This window comes from Solea solea, chromosome 20 (genome assembly GCF_958295425.1).
Source record: "Solea solea chromosome 20, fSolSol10.1, whole genome shotgun sequence".
NCBI lineage: Eukaryota > Metazoa > Chordata > Actinopteri > Pleuronectiformes > Soleidae > Solea > Solea solea.
In genome coordinates this window covers 18949565-18970087 of record NC_081153.1, presented here as the reverse complement: position 1 = coordinate 18970087, position 20523 = coordinate 18949565, and the positions used below count along the sequence as shown (strand labels likewise).

The window sequence follows — 20523 nt, the reverse complement described above, 5'->3', positions numbered from 1 at the left end:
GGAAGCACTTCATAAAACAAATTCAGACCAGATCATCTGTCACCAACAACCTCTCCATGTTCAAAATCTCCTTTCTTCTCCATTCTGATGCTCGGTTTGAACTTCAGCAGGCCGTCTTGACAAGGTAAGTCGCTGCCTTGAGATTGGCTGATTAGATGTGTTAACGAGCATTTGAACCTAATAAGTGGCCAGTGAGTGTCATTTAACTTGCCCTGCCGTGAGTATTATTTGAAACAAAGCTGCTGTTTTGACCACGTAGAACATTTAAAATACTGTATTTTTACATACAGAGAGGTGAAAGCGGTAGCACAACTCTAAATACTTGTGCCAGTAAATTGTGTAAATACAACACAGAAGTTACAAGTTCACAAATTCTTTATTACAGATATACGAATCCACCTCTCTAATGAAAATCTTCTTACGTTTCGCTACTGTCACCACAGTATATTTGATGCATATATATATAAAAAAAGGGGAACGCAACAGTTACACTATCACAATTGTGTTATTACAGGGACACAGATCCTGTTCTGTGCATCATGAGTTAAAAGAGTTGTACTCTCACAGTTTTGCTCACACCACCTAGTGCTAAGTGTTTTTGTCCAGTTTTCCAGAATAACTTTCAATATCTGGCAGTTATGTACAGTTAACTGCATGTTATGAATAGTGTATTTTATTTTAACAATTTAAAATGAAGAAAAACAAAAAGTTTTATTTCGAAAAAAACATTGTAGTTGTACATGAACACCAGATTATGCGTATTAAATTTGAAATATGAACAGTATAAAACATATAAAAAAATCAATGTCCAAGAACAGGCCAAGAAATGGAAACTATATACAAGCGTTTTTCCAACTCTCTCCTCTCTGGTGACAAAAATGCTGATTCGCTGGCTTCCTTCAACAGCGCGAGTGAAATAACCGTAATAACCACATTTTGGCTTTGACGTGCAACTTCTCAGCTTTCAGAAACCACCGGAATTTTGCCGATTGCACAAACCGGCGCGTAATTACGGTAATGCAAAGTGCGCTTGTGCAAACGTGTCGTCTGCGATACACAGGTCAGGTATACCGCTTCTGAATGAATGAATGGGAGTAAGTGCAATGTTCTGAGAAGAATAGAATAACAGAAAGGCAGAATCTCTATCTTCATTACTCTGTGTAATTAGTTTTGGTCAAAAAACGTTGCCTATTCTAGCTTTAAGGGTTGAGAGAGTCATTAAGGGTTTTACAGAAGGAACAATGGAGAGCGAGAGAGGAGGGGATGAGAGAGGAAGTGAGAGAGCAGAAATGTCCTACATGCATGAACACTCAGGTCAGTGCAGATAATTGCACTACCTACATGTATAGCATTTTCAATCTCTCTCTGTTAGCTACATACATTCATTCATTTACAGTAACCTTTTCATGTCAGATAACTGCTTTGTTCTGTGGATCCTTTAAGACAATACAAACACAAGTTGCACGCACACAAGCACACTACAACATCAGCTGTACATGTATGTGATGTTTAATTGGTATTTCAGCACTCTTCAGCGTTCACTGACTGAGTTAATTACATCCCTAATGAGGACACTCATTTTCTTCTATATTTAATTAAAGGGTAGATGCACTACCTAATTGTTGGTGTCCTGAAAGTGACCGGGCAAGTTGAAAAATGCTGCCCAGTGGGATCCTGTGTTTGAGTGTGTGCCCTTACTTTATCGGTGTTCCGGGATCATGCAGAAAAGGGACAGTACAGGTAATGTGACCTTGGGAAATTTACAAAAACAAAAACTCTTGCATACTCTGAACATAAAGGATGATGGTGTTTGGCATTAGAAATACAACCAATTAAAATGATTTACACACTGTTGCAATGTTTTTTTTAAGTACACACTGTACTGTACTTTAAATAACTGTACTGCAATTTTTTTGAAGGTTTTCTTTGTAAACGGCTTCCTAGCACCAAAGTCCAGAGAGAAAATCAACGATTTTACATCATGACTCACAGGAGTTGTTGATCCTGTACTGCAGGGGTATCAAACTCTATTACAGAGGGGGCCGAAATTAAAAAATGTGTCCAAGTCGAGGTCCAGACGAGGTCAAATAACAAAAAGTTGACAGATGATTTTCCATTGTCCATTTCCATCTGTCTTGCCTGATTTCCTCTGCTGTATTTCAGTAGAACAGCACAAACAGGCCTTTGGTCACATGTATCAGCTTTTAATAACTGGTTTTGAACGGGCAGCCCATGGCCAAGAGGAAAGCAATTGGGCTTGTACCCAGAGTGTCTTGGGCCCTGGGCACAGATAAGTGCTGCCCACTGCTCCTTTGACTGGCTTGTATGTGTTCACTACTGGCGTGTAAAAAGGATAGGTCAAATTCACTATTAATAATTGGTGTGTTTGCAAAAATAACTAATTCAAAGCCTCGAGATTTAGCCGCCATCTAGACGTTTAGCAAAACAATTCAAAAGAGATCACATCCAACTAGATTCATTCTGGAAGATACGAGCTGGTTTCTATGCTCTGTCATCTATTTCCCCCCAAATGGGAACCTAATGTACAAAATCCAAAACTAGAGATTTAGACCATTAAGTCCTCAGGACAGTGTTTGTTGACGTCACAAATCGAGTGGGAAGTTGGCTTATTTTCCCATTGCAACCATGTGGCATCGCCTCCTAATTCTCATTTCCTGATAAGCTTTGCAATTTTGTTGCAACTGTTTTAGAGAAATAGTTAATTCACCAGATGTATACAAATATTTTCTAATAGTTAGTGGCGATGTTTAACAGTAATGTGATAACGTTGCTTCACAATTTCTGGGTGTTTACATTTCATGTTTGACAATATGTATAGCGTTTACACCTTTTTCCTGCCCTAAAGTGGTCATAAAAATAAAAATAAATAAAAACCAGGTATTGTGAGTTTTTAGATATCACTCCTCCAAGAAATAGGAAGAGTCCCCTTGGTTTGAACCACGCAACTAAAATAGCAGGAAATATAATCCCGCATTTTGAATCAGAGTTCTAACATGCTTGTTATATTCCCTGGATTGGATGTGTAATTTTGCCCAGTTGGAATATAATTTGCATAATACATGTGGTCTGTGCAAATTTGCATGTAGCCAGGTTTTCTTATAGAACCATTCATTTACAGTTACATGTGGATCATCTGAGCGGAAAAGATACTGAGCACACACTGACTCTGTGTGTGTGTGTGTGTGTGTGTGTGTGAGAGTGGGGTTTCTTTCTTAATTCACGGACTGTTTTTCTTTTGAGAGTCCACACACACACACACACACTCGCACAGGCCAAATGTTAATGATTTATTAATTTGCAAGTTCAAATCTTAAATCTTCTAAAGGAAAGCATTGCAATAATGAGCGAAAGAGTGAGAGTGAGTGAGAGAGAGAGAGAATTAAAATATACCAGTTAAAAATAATAACCATGTCATGGCCCGATTGGTTTAGTTTTCCCATATTTAACCCAGTGGACTGGGAAATGAAAGAAAGACACTGTGGTTGACTGGAGGAAGGGTGTGTACAGAACAAAGAGAGAATGAAACAAGGCAGTGAGTGAACGAGTGAAATGAACGTGTGTATAAAGTACAAGCTGGGAACAGAAAAAAATAGCAAAAACAGGAAAATGCAAATTTTTCAGCTGCAGGATCACTGCAGCTTTTTTTTTAAACATTATTACCGAATATTACTAGATTCTAATTTTGAGCTTGTGACATAATGTTCTTAATAATTTCACCGCCTGCAGTTGTGTATCACAGTTTACCCCAGGCAGAGTTAGTCATGGTTAAGTTAGCCCACTGCTAAAAGCTGTCATATGATAATCTATTTATACAATGATTGCTTTTACCAACCCTGTGGCCCAGTAACCAACTCGGCCCACCAGGAATCTTCCTGCACATCCTGATTAGCCACTCCAGGCGTGATGTGAATGCTATTAAAAAGTGAGAAACTGGAATTCTGGTGACTTTAAATTGACATTATTACAGTAACAGCCTGACAAGTGCAATAACAGGAACTTAAATGCACAGTATGTAATATCTGTCACTCTCTTTTTCTCTCTCTCAATCAAAACCATATCAAAATAATTAGTTTGATGACAATTTGGAGCAAAATGGGATCATGAGCTTCATCTCACTTCCACAAGTGAACGATACCCTCCCCTTTTTTCCCCAAAGTTCAAAGTCTTGTATTCCAGGTTTATTTTTAAGTTGCATGTGGTGGAAATGCCCTTTAAAAAGCCTTAATATTGCAATAAAAATATTATATGTAAAAAACAAAACAAAACACACGTACAACTTAAACATCCAATGACAATATAGATAAAGTGGCAGTTTTCAACACATTTCCCGCTATTTGAGGTTTGATTGACAGTCTTGTAATTATATTATCTGTCTTTCAAGTTGCATATGTCACACAATATGTCAGCTTTTTTAAAAAGTGTTTTTCTTCCAACAATATTTTTATTATGAAATATTTGCAGGATGACTAGGTTGGTGACTTCACACTGAAAAGTCCTGACGTTTTACTGAATAAAGAGGAACATGTAGAACATTTAACCCTTTAACATTACCGTTATTACGTGATGGTTTGTGCTACCGGGAAAAAAGTGCAAGTCAAAGCCAAAATGTGGTTTTTACGGTAATTTCCCTCGCCCTGTTGTAGGAAGCCAGCGAAACATCCTCTTCGTCACCAGAGAGAAGAGAGTTGGAAAAACACCTGTGCATAGTTTCCATTTCTTGGCCTGTTTTTGGACATTAAAACAAAGAATCAAACAAATGTTATTTTAAATATGTGCCATACTGTTCAAATTTCAAATTTAACACGCAAAATCTGGTGTTCATGTACAACTACAGTGTACATTTTTTTCAGTGTACAGTTTTTCTTCATTTTCAATTGTTAATACTCTATTTTAACATGCAGTAAATTGTAAATAACATAGATATTTAAAGTTATTCTGGAAAAATGGGCAAAAGCACTTAGTTACAGGACATTTTCTGGCCCTTTTATGGCTAAAATAAGCAAAAAAGTCACATTTTGAGGCTCAGGTGTCTAACGTTTATTCTTTCTGGCAATTTTCAAAATTAAACTGTATGTAAGACACACAAAGCAGTCTGTTACCTTCAATAGAAATACAGATTTTTATGGAGTCAAAGAGTGTTGAAAACAGTATGCCACATAAAATATATATTACATAGGTCTTGTCATTTATAAGGTAATTCAGTTCAGTTGCATAAAAATGTTGCATAGTCAATCTTAAAGCGAATTCTACAGATCTGACTGCAAATTTTCGGTGTAGATTGATTAAATTTTTTCTGACTACAGCACCACAATTCTGTGAAAATAGTAAAAGGTAGCAAATGAGTTCTAATGAAATCACTGTGCCTTTTACAGGAAACCCAAGCGATCACAATTTACATTGTCGTTAGAAAAGGCATCTATGCCGCTGGTGTGGAAACTACAGAGGTAGGAAACAAAACCACTGAAGCTTGATTCAGCTCCAGAAACAAATAAAAGCACTGGTTTGCCTCATTACACCAGCCTTGAGCTCGGCCTCAGACGAGAAGTAATGAGCAGCAGGACATCCAGTCATTAACCTAAATAGCTGCAATGGCAAAGGAAAGTCATGTCGTTTTCAGACAGCGACGATTCGAACCACTGTGAAACAATGTGGAGCTCCCCTCTGGAAAATGTCACACAATTAGACTTATGACTCCTCTGAATGAAACATTGCGAAATTACAACTCTAAGTTGGTGAAGACAACATTTTTTAAGGCTTATTAGGATGAATTGAAATAAACGTCACTGGTTACAACATAATCTCATCTATTATTTAAACAGAAATCATCTCTCTGATTTAAAAAAAAAAGCTGCAGGTCCATAAAGAAAATAATTAGAGAAGAAAAACTGAAACATGAACTTCCATTTCATGCTTCTGGTGCATGGATTTGAGTGTGTGCACTCTGATTTCACGCCTCCAGGCTTTGAAGCTTATAATGATCTTCACACACACACACACACACAGACAGAGAGACAGAGAGACAGAGAGAGAGGGGAAGAAAGGAGAGACTAATATGAATTCAGGATTATAAAACTCATAACACTTCTATGAGAGTTTGAGTCGTTTATTGACACAAAAACCTGTGTCATTGCTGGCAGCACTCGGAGGATGAGTTGTGCGGAAAGCTTCATAATAAAAACATCTCTCCTGACAGTTTTCATTTTTCGTTCAAAAACACGCAAAATAAAACTGTTTGTCTCAGACAGACTTTTTAATCGATTTGAAGTTTTGGTGAATTTGAGGAGCCAAACTTTTCCGGTCGCTCAGTGCAACAGTGTCGCCCATTGTGTTCATAAAGAGAAAATGCAAATGAAATGCATGTTTGCTTTCACTCTTGTTGTGAAGACTGGGAGCTGGTTCACTCAGACAAACAGCTGGTGCTAGTTTTCCAGTCATAGTCATTAAACCAGTGCAGAAGACAAAGATGATATAATTACAAGACTGTCAATCAAACCTCAAATTGTGGGAAATGTGTAGAAAACATGTTGTATTTCTGTTTCTTTCATGTGCTAATTTTGAAGCAGTGCTAAAATCTTCACATCACTCACACCAATGCTTTTAACTGCCACATTGTTATCCATATTGTCAGTGGCTGTTTAAGTCACAAGCTTGTTGTGCATATGTTTTTTTTTTTTACATACATACATAGGCTTTTTGAAGGGTATTTCTTTCAAAATCCACATAAAAAAATACTGGCTAGAAACCCCAGATATGCAACTTAAACAAAAGCTGGAATACAAGACTTTGGACTGTGGGAAAAAGACAGAGAGGATCATTCACTTACCTGGAAGTGAGCAGAAGCTCCTGATCCCATTCTGCTCCCTGCTGTCATCAAACTAATTATTACTTCACCCCATGGAGTGGAAGTAAAGTATTGTTTTTAGTGGCTACGTGTGTCTGTCTGTCTGTTTGTGTATCCACACTTGCCAATATGACCAACAGAGGCCAACAGAGGCTTGTTGCGTGAATGGGGTGAAGTCTGCCATCTCTGATTTTCTTGTTTTGTATGGTTTTGATTGAGAGAGAGAAAGAGAAAGAGAGACCCCAGTGGCAGATATTACATACTGTGCATTTAAGTTCCTGTTACTGACCGATAGCCTGGAAACTTCATATGTGACACAAGAGACTGACCCTGAGCACTTCTACGTTGTTATTATTATTCCCTGGTGTTGCCGTCATTTTTGAGGGGGTTAACAAATAAAAGTGAAGACTGAGGGAGGGAGACAGTGAGATCAGAGAACTACTGCACCTCCCGACTTGTGTGGGGGGACGTGAAGGGTTTTTAATGTGACTCCTTAAAGAAATAAAATCCATCCATCCATTTTCTACCGCTTTATCTACTGGGGGTGCTGTGCCAATCTTAGCTGACATAAGGTGATGGGGGGGGGGGGGTACTCATTGGAGAGTTTGCCAGTCCATTGCAGAGCCACATAAAGACAAACAACCATTCACTCTCACATTCACACCTACGGTCAATTTAGAGTGACCTAATCCCCCTACTGCATGTTTTTGGACTGTGCGAGGAAGCCAGAGAACCCAGAGAACACCGGGTCTTCTTGCTGCAAAGGCAACCAACCTTGTGGCCAGAAATAAAATCACCTGACTTATTCCTTCTTAGGTCATTAGAAATGATGTGTCAATTATTTATTAAATATGAATTCAAATAGACAGAAGTGCAAATTACAGTAAAATTAGCAGGGTTTTTACGAGTGGCAGTCATCGTGAAATAACATATAATAATAATAATGTCATAGTTGCTCCAACTTTCCGAGTTGGAATTCCAACTTTGACTACAACTGCTCTGAGTGCACTTGGATTGTGTAGAAGAACTGATAAAAAAAAACAAAAACAAAAAAAACTTGGAACTCTGGAGAGCAGTAATACACCTTTAAGTGAACAGCCTGCCATAAATTATAATTAGAAGTAGGATATGTCCTCTTAAAAACACATATCCTATGTTAAACTCTAATATATATATATATATATATATTTAATAACTGCAGTGAAACTAAAAGATCAGTCCATGTTGTTTTTATAGCGTTGGTTTAAATTTTGTAATTAGCAGCTGTTGTCTGTGTTTGTCGTATCAGTTTCGCTCTCCGCAGAAAAGTGCTGACTCATCTTTGTTTGTGATGGACAGAGATATTACCTTTAAGAGCAGAGCCTGCAGCAGTAACAGTGGACCAGCTCACAGCTCTAGACTCCTCTGTTCAGGCAAAATGAATGTGCTGTGAACTTTATGTTGCACTATAAACACCCCGTGTTATTTACTAGGGAAAGGAATCGGATATCATACGGAGAGAAATGTAAACTCCGATACAATCCAAAAATCCTTTATATTGCATACTTCAATACTTCACTATGATACTTTGAAATGACTCAGCACAAATGTGTCGTGAACAGCTTCATACGTTCATAAATGATCTAAAATGACTGTATCAGAATAATATCGGTATCGGTAGATACTCCAGTTTTTGATAACGGTATCGGGACATCCCTATTATTTACATTATTATTTGTTATTCATATTGTATCTTTTCATTCTCAATTGTATTTCTTTTTACAGATGCATATTTGATTGTGTATTCTCCTTTATTGAATCTATTTTGGATTCACAACGAGCAGTCGTCCTTGGGCTGATAGATATAACTAGTTTATTGATTGTGGGAATCAATAAAGAGGGGGATTGTGAGAGAAAATTTTAATCTTCAGCCAACTTTAAGTTTAATTCACTCACATTTTCTAATAATCAGACTTGGTGTTCAATATAAACAGCCATAACTTATGATAAGAAACAAACTAGGCGCATTTCAAGGTTACCTCGTTATATTCCAAGGTGCCAGTCATCTGGACCGGAGACACTATCTCAATGCTTATTAACTATATGTGTCAGACCTGGCACACTGTTTGCCAGAATCTGAGAGGATGCCGAAACTGTTAACATTTCATTGTTGATGTTTTGGCATTGTCTCATTAATACTCGGATCTGAGCTGTCTTCAATGCAGCTTTTCAACTTAACCCTTTAACACCGAGCGTATCGCTGACGCCACTTTTCTCGCAAGAACATTTTGCATTCCTGCAAGTAAGCAACGGTTTGTGCTATCGTCAAAATTCCAAAGGTTTCTGAAAGCTGAGAAGTTGCACGGAAAAACCAACGCGTGGTTATTACATTTGCGCTGTTGCAGGAAGCCGGTGAATCAACGTCTTTATCACCAGAGAGGAGAGAGTAGGAAAAATACCTGTATTCCATTTTTTGTCCTGTTTTTGGACATTGAGACAAACACTCAAACAAATGTTATTTTACAATAAGAAAATTGGAAAAATTGGCAAAAGCCAGAGGAAATTTTCTGGCCCTTTTATGGTTTAAATTAGCAAAAAAAGATTTTTTTAGGCTTACGTGTTAAAGGTTAACTCATCACTGACTCCAGAATCTTTGGTTGTCTCACCTGATAATCTTAATCTCTCAGGATTTCAACAGAACTACAGAATGGTAAGTGCAACATTCTTAGTTTGCCTTACCATGTCTGAGTTTGATGAAATCCAAAGAACTGTAAAATGAAGGGGACCTGTCTGCCTCAGTTTAATCTCCATTGAAAGTGAAGTCATCTGACCACTTCTAAATAACTTCAAACCCAAATTACGCAGTTGATGCATAAAAATCACAGCATCACAAAAACATTACCCTGACAGACTCCTTTCTGTCAATATGAGCGGCGATCGATCGTCCGTCTCTGTGTTACGCAAACTGTGCTGCATTGCACTGGCCAATTTGTAGACATTTGAAACAAATCCACACATAGACTCTGAGCCCAAACAAACGGTTTGTTTACTTCCTGTGTCTCTGTGCAGTTTTAGAAAGCCTCGTCTTCACAAGCTGAAAGTCATTTTCTCCTCATCCACAGGTGAGTGTTAGATGAGTGCAGCTTATTTATTTCGTAGTTAGGCCACAAAGTCTGCAGAAGTGCTGGAAGCTGAAAGAGTGTCACTGGTGGATGTCTCATTAAAAGTGCATTGAAGGGAGCTACAGCTTTCAGACCTCTATTTTTGTTTTTCTACTTTTTCTTCATTGTTTCAGCACACACTTTGGTTGTGCAGGTCTGCTGCACTTTTTTTGACGTAAAATAGTAAAAATTAATAATAAAAAAAGGCTGCACCTCTATTTTATGGTTTATTTTTTAGTTACTGGAAGGAATTTCCTGCAAATAGTTTAAGGGTTCAGTCTGCTTTATGTATCTGTGTGAAGACTATATTCATTTATACTGAACTGATCCAAAGTCGACCAAGATGGAAAAATAATGAGTGCATTAAACTTTGTGAAAAAAATCTCTTGACCAAATACATTTTGAGGTGGCATGTGTGTAAACAAAACAACTCTAAAAACTGCATTTTAACCAGCTGTGACTCAACTGGAAAATTGTGTTTTTGTTTTTTTTCCAGTTTCAGACAAGACAGCACTTTCAGTCGCCATGAGAAACTTTGTGGTGTTTTTCCTCGGCGCCAGCTTCGCCATGTTCGGACTTGGTGAGAAAAAAAAAAAAAGTGGAGGCAAAAAGAACAAACTCCTTCATTAATGGTCACACTTTCATTTCTGCACTGAGACGTGCAGCTTAGTGGAGTGAGAGAGGTAACAGAGAGGACACAACAGCCTGAAGGGACATTTTAGCAGATCAGTGAGCAGTTTCCATGGACTGCTATTGTGTCATTGTGTCCCTGTTGAGACAAGGTCATGATATTCTAATCTGATCTGATCTGATATTTCACGAAATACAGTTTTTAAATCCAAATGTTGCAGTAAAATGTAGACTGTAGAATCGGTTATTTAATTGCATTTATTTAAATTTTTTTTGGCACAGGAATGTATAGCTATTTAGACTAAGTATTGTTTGGCTTAAACAGGTTTGTGTGTGAACTGTGTGGGTAAAAGTAAGAATATAATTACATTTATCAACACAGAATATATTTTTGTTTAATCAAATAAAATTGATATATTTTGCTTGCCTATAATTTATATTAAAAATACCATTTGGAATTTGTCTGTACCCCAAATCTTAAAATGCTTGCTCTGGAGTGAATAAGGTACATAAGTTGTGCTATTAAATGTTGCTGCCTCTTATTAACGCAGAGCATTCCGGCTACTTTTTTTCCATTACCATGTTTAATGTACAATATAAAGTGTCTTATAGCCTTTTTTTCAGCACAAACTAGACAATTTGATAAAAAAATATATATTTTCACCAACTATATAAACACACTTAAAAAGTACAGAAAAAAGTACAGAAAATGTTTAAAATCTGCTTGTTTGAAATTGTGTGAAATTTGGAAATATGTCACAGTTCAAAGTTCGCTTGGCGCATTTTTATGAACCTGTGGCATAGATCTGTGCCACCTGAGCACTAAGGGTTAAAATCACACATAACATCATCCAAAATATAAATAGATTATAGATACAGATACAAAACTAAATGCAAAGTATACATCTGTCAGTGTAAGATGTTAATTGATTTTATTCCACATCACCACTAATATGTAACCAATTCTTCCAGGAGCAATAACCTACAACTCTAGGAAATGTTTTCCAAATCTGTCCTTCACTTTTTGAGTTAGGAAAAACTCACAGCACATATTAGTTTGACGGGAGATGGAAGATGAGTTGATGTTGACAAACTTTACTCCAGACAAAAGGAAAAGTCTGAATGAAGTGTTTTATGTCTCTCCAGGCGTCTCGCTGCAGTGTTATTCCTGCCCCGGTGGCTCCAGCAGCAGCTGTGAAGTCAAACATGGCTGTAACCAAGGTGAAGACACCTGCCTCAAACTCACCAGTGAAGGTAAGCCTGCATGGTAAAGAAAACTCAATCCAAAGCTATTTATAACAATAGAAATATTTCACCAATTTTTATGATTGGATGGGTTGAAGGGTAAGGAATATGATGGCAGAGTTGAGGTAGAATGTCAAAAGTTTGGCAGACAAAAATATGCCCATCTACTTTCTAGCAAAATCACATCAAATCAAATTGACTTATATATAGCACCACATCACAACATACATTATCATAAGGGACTTTACTTAGTAATATCAATACCAAAAATATCAATTACATCATTTCAAAATAAAAGTGTTTTTTTTAATACGCAATGACATATGATTGACAATAAAATACACTTTTATGATGCAAAATATACCTGTAAATATCAAAAATAAACATTTAAGTTTGAGGGCCACATAATAACAATCAGAGGGCAACGCGTGACCCGTCATTTTATTTACAGGTATATTTTGCATCATAAATATTTTTTTTTTTTTATATTGTGAAACAAAAACATTTTGAAATGATGTCAAATATCGCCTCTAATGTTGTTGTGTCGATATCATGTTGGAATATTGTGATATCATTTTAAGCTAATATCGCCCACCCCCACTGAACAGGTGTTTTTCACCACACAGTAAGACTTTTCTTCACTGACCAGACTTGAAGCTCATGTGGCCCCCAGGTCATTTGACCCCTATCTTATAATATTATAAATATAAATAGTTAAGTTCTAGTGTAAGTGATACATTTAATAGAAATAGACAAATAACATTCGTTAGAGAGTGAAATTGTCTGTTATTGCTATTCTCCAAATAAAAAATGGACGTAGTCTTCTGGTTTCCTCCATGAAGCCAACCCGGAAGTAACAATATATTGAATGGCCACCAGGGGGCAAGACAGCTGGTTGCAAAAACCCCGCTTGAATAGAAGTCTATATGGGGAAATGAGCTTCTACTTCCCACCTAATTTGCAATGTCATTAAACATTTTCCTGTAAAGTTAATGGTCTCAATCACTACTTGCATGTCTTCTGCAATAGAGCATAGTGTTGATTTTTGTAAATTATGTTCCTTTTTAGAGAAGACAAAGTACAAGTCGTTCACCAGCAACCGGCAAAAGAGTCTTTTGCCACATAGTTATTTCAAAAATGTTGAATAGCGTACAGGCATTTTCTGTTATGGTTAAATCCACATAACTTATGCTGTGTATTTCACATTCTGTCCCTTTAGAAAAGACCTACACTGGGTGTATGAGGTATGCAGACTGTGACTTCATGACTCTGGCGGTCAGATACGCCCTTCCTGACTTCACCTTTGACTGCTGTCAGTCAAACCTCTGCAATGGTCAAGAAAAAAGCTTTCTTGACAAACTCAAGGATTTTTTTGGTTAAGAAATTGAAACAAATCAAAACAAAACAAAAGCAATAATCTGGTAAAAATGAATCCCTTCAGTGTGTTGATGCTCATGTTGTAGCACTCTGTTGAGCTGCTTATCATTTTGCAAACAACTAACAATAAAGTTTTCAAATCCTCACAGAAACTCCTCATGTCACTCTTCACACGCGGCAGGGTCGTTAGAAATGTGGAGGCGAGGTAGGCAAATGGCTGGGGCCGGCGTAATGCCCTTTTAATTTTGGCCCCTGCCCTTCAAAATGTCTGTGCACGCCACTGAAGTTGCGTTTAAATGTTGATGATTGTTACTGTGTATATATATATATATATATATATATATATATATATATATATATATGTACAGTAGACTTTATTGACATCATTGGAGACAAAGGAACACAGATCATGCAGACAGATGAGTAACACCAGGACAATCATGACTCAGTGCCTCATATGTTTGATGGCTGGAGTCAAAGCTGTGCTTTAAAAAAAACAAACAAAAAAACACTCAGCCTGAAAAACAACATCAAAGTCCACCACAGTATCGCTGTCTGTTTTGTCCTTGAATAATAATGATTTAACAAAGTGCAGTTTTTCACCACAGCTGATGATATGATGGTGAAGAGTGTGTGTGTGTGTGTGTGTGTGTGCGTGTGTGTGTGTTTGTGTGTGTGCTGGGGCTTGTTTCTGCTGCAGTGAGTAAGTACAATGTCTTAATTTACTGACTTTAATTAAAAAAAAAAAAAAAGGACAACATCTGTTATCTGTAACAGTGAATGAAAGTGTTTCCCTCATCTCTGTTATTCTGACTAAAAAAAAAAAAATAGTATTAGGACATTTAAACAAACAAACAAACAAATAAATAATACTTACAATCATATTAATAATTTAACTTGGAGAGTAAATGATGTGATACGTCATTGGGTATCAAAGTCGGTCTGTGTGTGTGTGTGTGTGTGTGTGTGTGTGTGTTACAAGTCTGACCAGGTGGCAAGATAATTAAAAACATCCTCACACTTGATTTTACATCAACATCTGGCCAAACAACACTGAAAAGTGTGTGTGTGTGTGTAAATGATGGTCTGTACTGAGGAGAACCAGTGATCCTTTTGAAATCTAATTAGAAAATAACAATGAATAATAATAAACATGTTGAATATTAAAAACAGGTGTAACGACCATGAAGCCAAATGCACTGCACACGAGTAAAGAAACGCAAAGACAAAATGCAACCAAACGGACAAAACTAATTAACGCGTGACCCGACGACGCGAACGCAGCATGAAAACACACAGAGCAACCACACACACAAACAAAACAAGCCAAGCAGTCACTGCACGGGAGAAAGTGGAATTAATTCAAACAAAGTTTCCAGTGAACACTAAAAGCTAATGACCTCTCCTGGGCACATGAGCTGGAGCCACAGTTACTTTATCATGACCTGATAATGATACAGTCTACAGCATGTTAGCCTGTGTAATATATACACTTATTATCTAGGTTACAATAATATCTGAACCCCACTCTGTCTCCGGAAATATACCTTTATTTACAGCTAATTTGCAACAGCAAAGACACTTTGGAGGAAACATAATTCTGCCTGCTTTATGCTTGTATTTCATCAACATAATGAACAAATTCTGTTGGTTGTAAAATGCTGAAATGTTTTGTAGAGTTACAAGAAAGCCGACCAGGAAAGGTCAGCTGAGGTGAGGAAAAGTGGATAGTTGTGGTTCATAAAGATTACGTGACTTAGCAGGGAAGTTTGGCACAGACTTTAATTATTAATTGAGAAAAACTTTACTTTAACATGCTGCCTTAATCTATGGATGTGACATATATGTATATATATATATGTATATGTATATGTGTGTGTATATATATATATATATGTATATATATATATGTATATGTGTGTATACATATACATTTTAATCATCCTTTAGTACAAGTATATGTTACCAGAAGATGACTTGGGTAGAATATTAGTTTAAGTAAAAGTCTTAAAGTTATGGCATTTACTGTACTTTATTTCATAAAATGTACTTATTTTTTTTAAGTAAAAGTATTAAAAGAGTGAGGATTGAGCCATGGCATTGTCAATATTCTAAATTGTGCATTGTACACGTATCACTTCAACGTTATTACCACCAAATGTTGAATAACTGCAGCTGAATAACTTTGCCATGTAATTGCAAGCAAAAATGTCCTGCGTCATATCGTGAACAAAATGGGAAGTCGTGCAACCAGTGGCGAGTAAAATCCACGCTGTGTTTAAAGTCGACAGCGAAATAAGATCCAAAAACTCCGTCCTATCACTGAGGAGGAGAATAAAGTGGGACAGATTAGGAAATGTGTCATATTTCAGCAAATAAGCACTTTCTTTATGACTGTGAGTAAAATGGCTGTCACGCGTGTGTCTCTGCAAGACTGAGACTGTATGTTAGAAGCAATGAGGGGGAGAAAGTGATGTCTCAGCTTGTCTCATCAGACTGACAGAGACGAAAGCTCGCTGCTTCAGAGTCGAGTGCATTTCACAGAGGAGAAGAGAAAAAACAAAACAAAACAAAGGGCTGACATGTTCAAGCACTGAAATATATCGAGCGCTGCATATAAAGCCTGAAGCAGCACATGCGAGTGTTTTAGCTGTGACCCATAAACAACAAGTAGAGTCAGACAAAGAATTAGCAGCGTTTCTGGAGGTAGAAGCCGCTTTTTAATTAACAGCAGATGTTTTTCAGCGGCTGAAACAAGAGGACGCCTCAGTGAATAATTGAAGTTTAACATTTTCGTGGAGTGTTCCTGTTCAGACTGTGTGATGCCGCGGGGACTTTCTGTTTCTTTCCGCACTCCTGTCCTTTTCATTCGTTCTCTCAATTATTGAATCTCGACATAATTATTGAGACAGAAAAGCTGTTTTTGTGTTTAAATATCAATGGCTATAAATCGTGAGCGTTAGTGTTTGTCTGCTGCCGTGTGCACTGGCTTGCGAACTTAAAAAAAATGACAGTTCTCCCACTGCTGAACATTGTTTTAATTAATGAAACCAATTAAACTTGATGTTTTTGTCATATTTTCCTCTGAAAAAAAAAACCAACATAAAGCATTTTGACGTGTTTATTTTTATATACTATCATAAACCTTTTTGGAGAAACAGTGTCATGTAAAGTGTGGCCATGCTATGGCAGTGTGTTGTGAATATTTATGGAATAGCTTAGTTAATCTGAAAGGCTGTTTTTTTTTTTCCCATTGCTATGTTTAAACGTACTGTATATATAATAATAAGTGGCTATACGAATGTGCAACATAGAGTGTCTTATATCATTTCTTCAGCACAATCTGATGAAAAACTATATAAACACACCTGAGCAAAAAGTACTCAAAATGTTCAAATTCGGATTGAATTTGTGAAATTTGGAAATATGTCAGAGTTCAAAAATAATAATAAAAAATGAAAAATCAATAAAAAATGAAACATATTGATGATCATCTCCCCAGGCTTTGGACACATACTTAGCCAGTTCAAACACAGATACAGAAACCCGTATCAATGTCTTAGTCTTAAAGGCTTCTTCACAGTTGTTATTGTAAAACAACAGGTGATGGAAATGTCAAAGCTTTATGAGCTCCCATAAGCAACTCTGTAACTGAGGCCCTGAAAGCACAGAATGTTATAGGAAGAATAAAAAGACAGCAACGCATTTCCACTTTGATCACGTCATTCCTCAGTTCATAATAAATGTTAACAGAATAAGTGCAGGTCAAACTGAGATCTGGATGTTTCTCAGAGAAACTGCTCTTAGCAGTTCCAGAAAAAACAACTCAAAACTCTTGTCGGATTCTTGAAAGGCAGGTGTTGCTGTATTTTACAATAGAAACTAAAGACAAGCAAACATGGAGTACTTACAGAGCTTTGCAATAGAGAACCTGAACAAGCCTGAAGCATTTGTTAACTAAAACACTTAAAACCAAACCCTTTTTGGCTGACACAAAAGGAGAAATAGTTTCATAAATAGAACATTTCTACAGGAGTGGATCAATGGAGCTCTGGGTCAAATAGAATGGATATATATAAATAAAGGATTATTGCTTGAAATATTAAAGACATTTTTTTTTTTTTTACCTTTTTACCTCTGGGAATTATGTCTTTTTATGTCTTTTACTTATATTATAATGGTAAAGTTGGAAAGTTTGACCAGGTTGTTGTGTTGAATGAGTCATAATATTTTGCAGTTGTAAGCAATTTATGAACTTTAAAAAAAGCCTGACTCCTGGGTCAATTCTTAACTTTAATTGTTTATGGCCTTCACATACTCCTTTAATTTCTCTAACAGCTGTGTAGAACCTCACCTTTTTAAACAGGTTGTCACACATTTGTGTGACTGGTTTATTTTGAAGGCAATGAAGGCAGCACTATACTTTTATTATCTGTTTCTGTTGCAATGTTGCACTGGCTATTGCCATGGAAACCACACCCATGGAAGGCTTTGTATTATTGTATGTGTGTGTGTGTGTGTGTTTATTTTATGGATAATCTTCTCTAATCCTGGACCAATTAGTTTCAGAGAGGACAGAGAGGATGAGCATCCCTCTGTCTCTCCTTGATGATTTTCTCTCTTTCTTCATGCTTTTCTTAAATCAGCCTCTCTCTCTTGCTCTCTCTCCTTCTCTTCTCACTCTGTTTTTCAGAATCTCTCTCCATTTCTCCCCACATTCCTGATTTATTTCTGCACAACTGCTGCACACACAAACACACCAGATAATCCCATATTAATTTAGCTTCCTATTAATCCAATTAGTTTGAAGAAATTGTTGATTCTGCCCTTTATTCCTCTATCCTCTTGTTGCTGTTTTTTTTTCCTTGTCCCCTTTTAGATCCTTAAAGAGGTTCTTCTACCATTTTCTACCACGGCTACCAACAGCTGTAACCCTGTAATACAGTAATTACACACTGTGTGTGTTGTTTTCACTCACAGACTGAGTCACAGGGATTTTTGAAAACTTTTATTTTCTTTACCATTTCTTACCTTGTTTCCTTTATTTTGCTCTCCTGAGAGCCTTCAGGCGTGTGTGTGTCAGAGATCCCACAGGGTGGGTATCTGCAACACACACACACACACACACAGAAACACACACAAACTTGTTTTTTTCATCTTAGTGAGGACACATCAGACATAATGCATTCCCTAACCCCTTACCTTAACTTTAACCATGACAACTACGTGTCTTAAAAACACGTCTTAACCCTGAAGAGTCCTTTAAAGTTGTGGGGACCATGATAAAATGTCCCCACAAGGTCAAAATGTCCTCTCAAAGATAGGTTTGTACGCACAGGCAGTCTCAGTCGGGGGTACAGGCTTAGATCTGTCGGAGAATAAGGCTCAGCGGGAATACAAGGGAAAAAGGTTAAACCTCTGATGCTGAGACACACACACACACACACACACGCACACATGCACGTTAACTAAAGAACATCAAACCGTGAACTTTGAACAATGAACTAAGATTTCTAAATAACTTTTTCATGTGCATAGTTGAACAGATTGTGTTTTTTTTCCTCTACCATCATTTTAATTGTATAGTCAAGATGATTTGTTGTATTTCTGAAGCACCTTTCAACTTGAAATTGACTCAATGAATTCTGAGGGTACTAACTAATAATAATTATTGTAATAATATTAACAAAATATGTGATTTTTTTGCTAGGCTCAAAACTGGATGCAAGAGAACATTTTAATGGACATGAAACCAAAAAATCCAACTCTTCTAGGTCAAATGAGCCTGCGATCGACCTTATCTAAGCAAATGTGTCCAAATATAGTGTAAAACAGCAGTTAGAAATCTTAGTGTTTTCTTTCACCTGATCTCCATGGTTGGTGTTTAATTGGCAAATATATATCATTGATCATAAAAATGTACCTTGGGGAATCTATAGTTCTTTGTTGAGGAAAACAGAAACAAATCTTGGTTTAACTTATACATATGAAGGCAGTTTTAATGGATTAACCCTTAAGAGTTCCTTTAAAAAAAGAAAAAACCTCACTAATTTGTTCCCAGTGGCAGAAAATGTCCCTAACTCTTAAGGATTAAACAACATCAATGTAATGTTTAGGTTAACTTTCAAGTTCCTTCACCTCATACAATTTAGAACACTCACACATGTACTATGATACTTTATGTTACTTTGTTTTATGTGACAAATTTCAGATCGTTCTGTTTTACTGTCTGTAAAGATGGACAGTAAAGTTCACCTCACCAGCATACTAAAGTCACAGGCATCTTTAGTTTTATTTCTAGCTTCTCTATAGTACTGAGTACAGAGCTGAGAATCCTATGCTTTAGACTACATGTATAATGAAAATCTACATATATCCTTTTCAATTCAGTCCAGATTTTCTCCTTGTTATTGACGACATAAGCATGGAGGGACAAAAGAGCTGAGGTCGAAGGTGAAGCACAAACTCTCTGAAGACGGAATACACACGTGTGTGTGTTGGCAACATGACGAGCGCTGAAGTCAGATCAGTTCTCATGTTGACTCATTACAGTGACTCATGTCAACTCAAGCGTGCGACGATGCGTCATATCTGTCTGTGAAACTGAAGCCACATGGTGTCAGCGTGTGATGACGAATGTTACTATTGAGTGACCTTAGCAAAACAAAAAAATCATTCAAAACACAATTTAAACAGTTGTTCTGGATGATACAAAGGTTGGGAATAATAATGATGGAAAATATATATATATATATATAAATACAGACCATTTACTAATAATCTTAATAATATTATAATGATGTTTTTGTCAGCCATTATGTTTTCAACTTCCTTTAAATTCATAGAAATCTGTACGTCTGTTGAAGTTAACGGACAGTTTCATTAATTTTGGTATCCTTTTCTCCAGACAGCTCCAGAAAAAAACAACAACTTTTAAATGCCCTGCAAATATTTCACAATAAAAGCCTTGTTGCAAATAAATGAATGAACAGAAATGCTAAAGTGCTTTTGGTTTGACACGGGTATGGGATGTGTTGTGTTCGAGAAACATACGACTAATGAAGCTAATGACCTGCTGCTCAGCAGAGCTGAGATTCACCAGCTGTCATGAAGTGTCTAATGCTGCTCTTCAGAGAGTGAGGAAGGGAGGTGTCACACTTTTTTATAATAACACGTTGCGATTGTTGCGATAATAATATAATGGAATAAAAGGAAATTTGGGGGAAAAGACAAAGAGGATCAGTGACTTTATCGGGAAATGAGCAGAAG

General features: G+C 36.8%; 1 protein-coding gene across 1 annotated transcript; it reads left to right on the top strand.

Moving 5' to 3' along the window:
* Positions 1–41: 41 nt before the first annotated feature.
* On the top strand, positions 42–13426 carry LOC131447796 (CD59 glycoprotein-like). The gene is made up of 5 exons (XM_058619847.1): positions 42–124; positions 9911–9963; positions 10499–10582; positions 11779–11886; positions 13097–13426. Exons 1-5 carry the CDS (start codon positions 57–59, stop codon positions 13255–13257), a joined length of 474 nt encoding a protein of 157 aa, XP_058475830.1. The 5' UTR covers positions 42–56; the 3' UTR covers positions 13258–13426.
* Positions 13427–20523: the final 7097 nt, after the last annotated feature.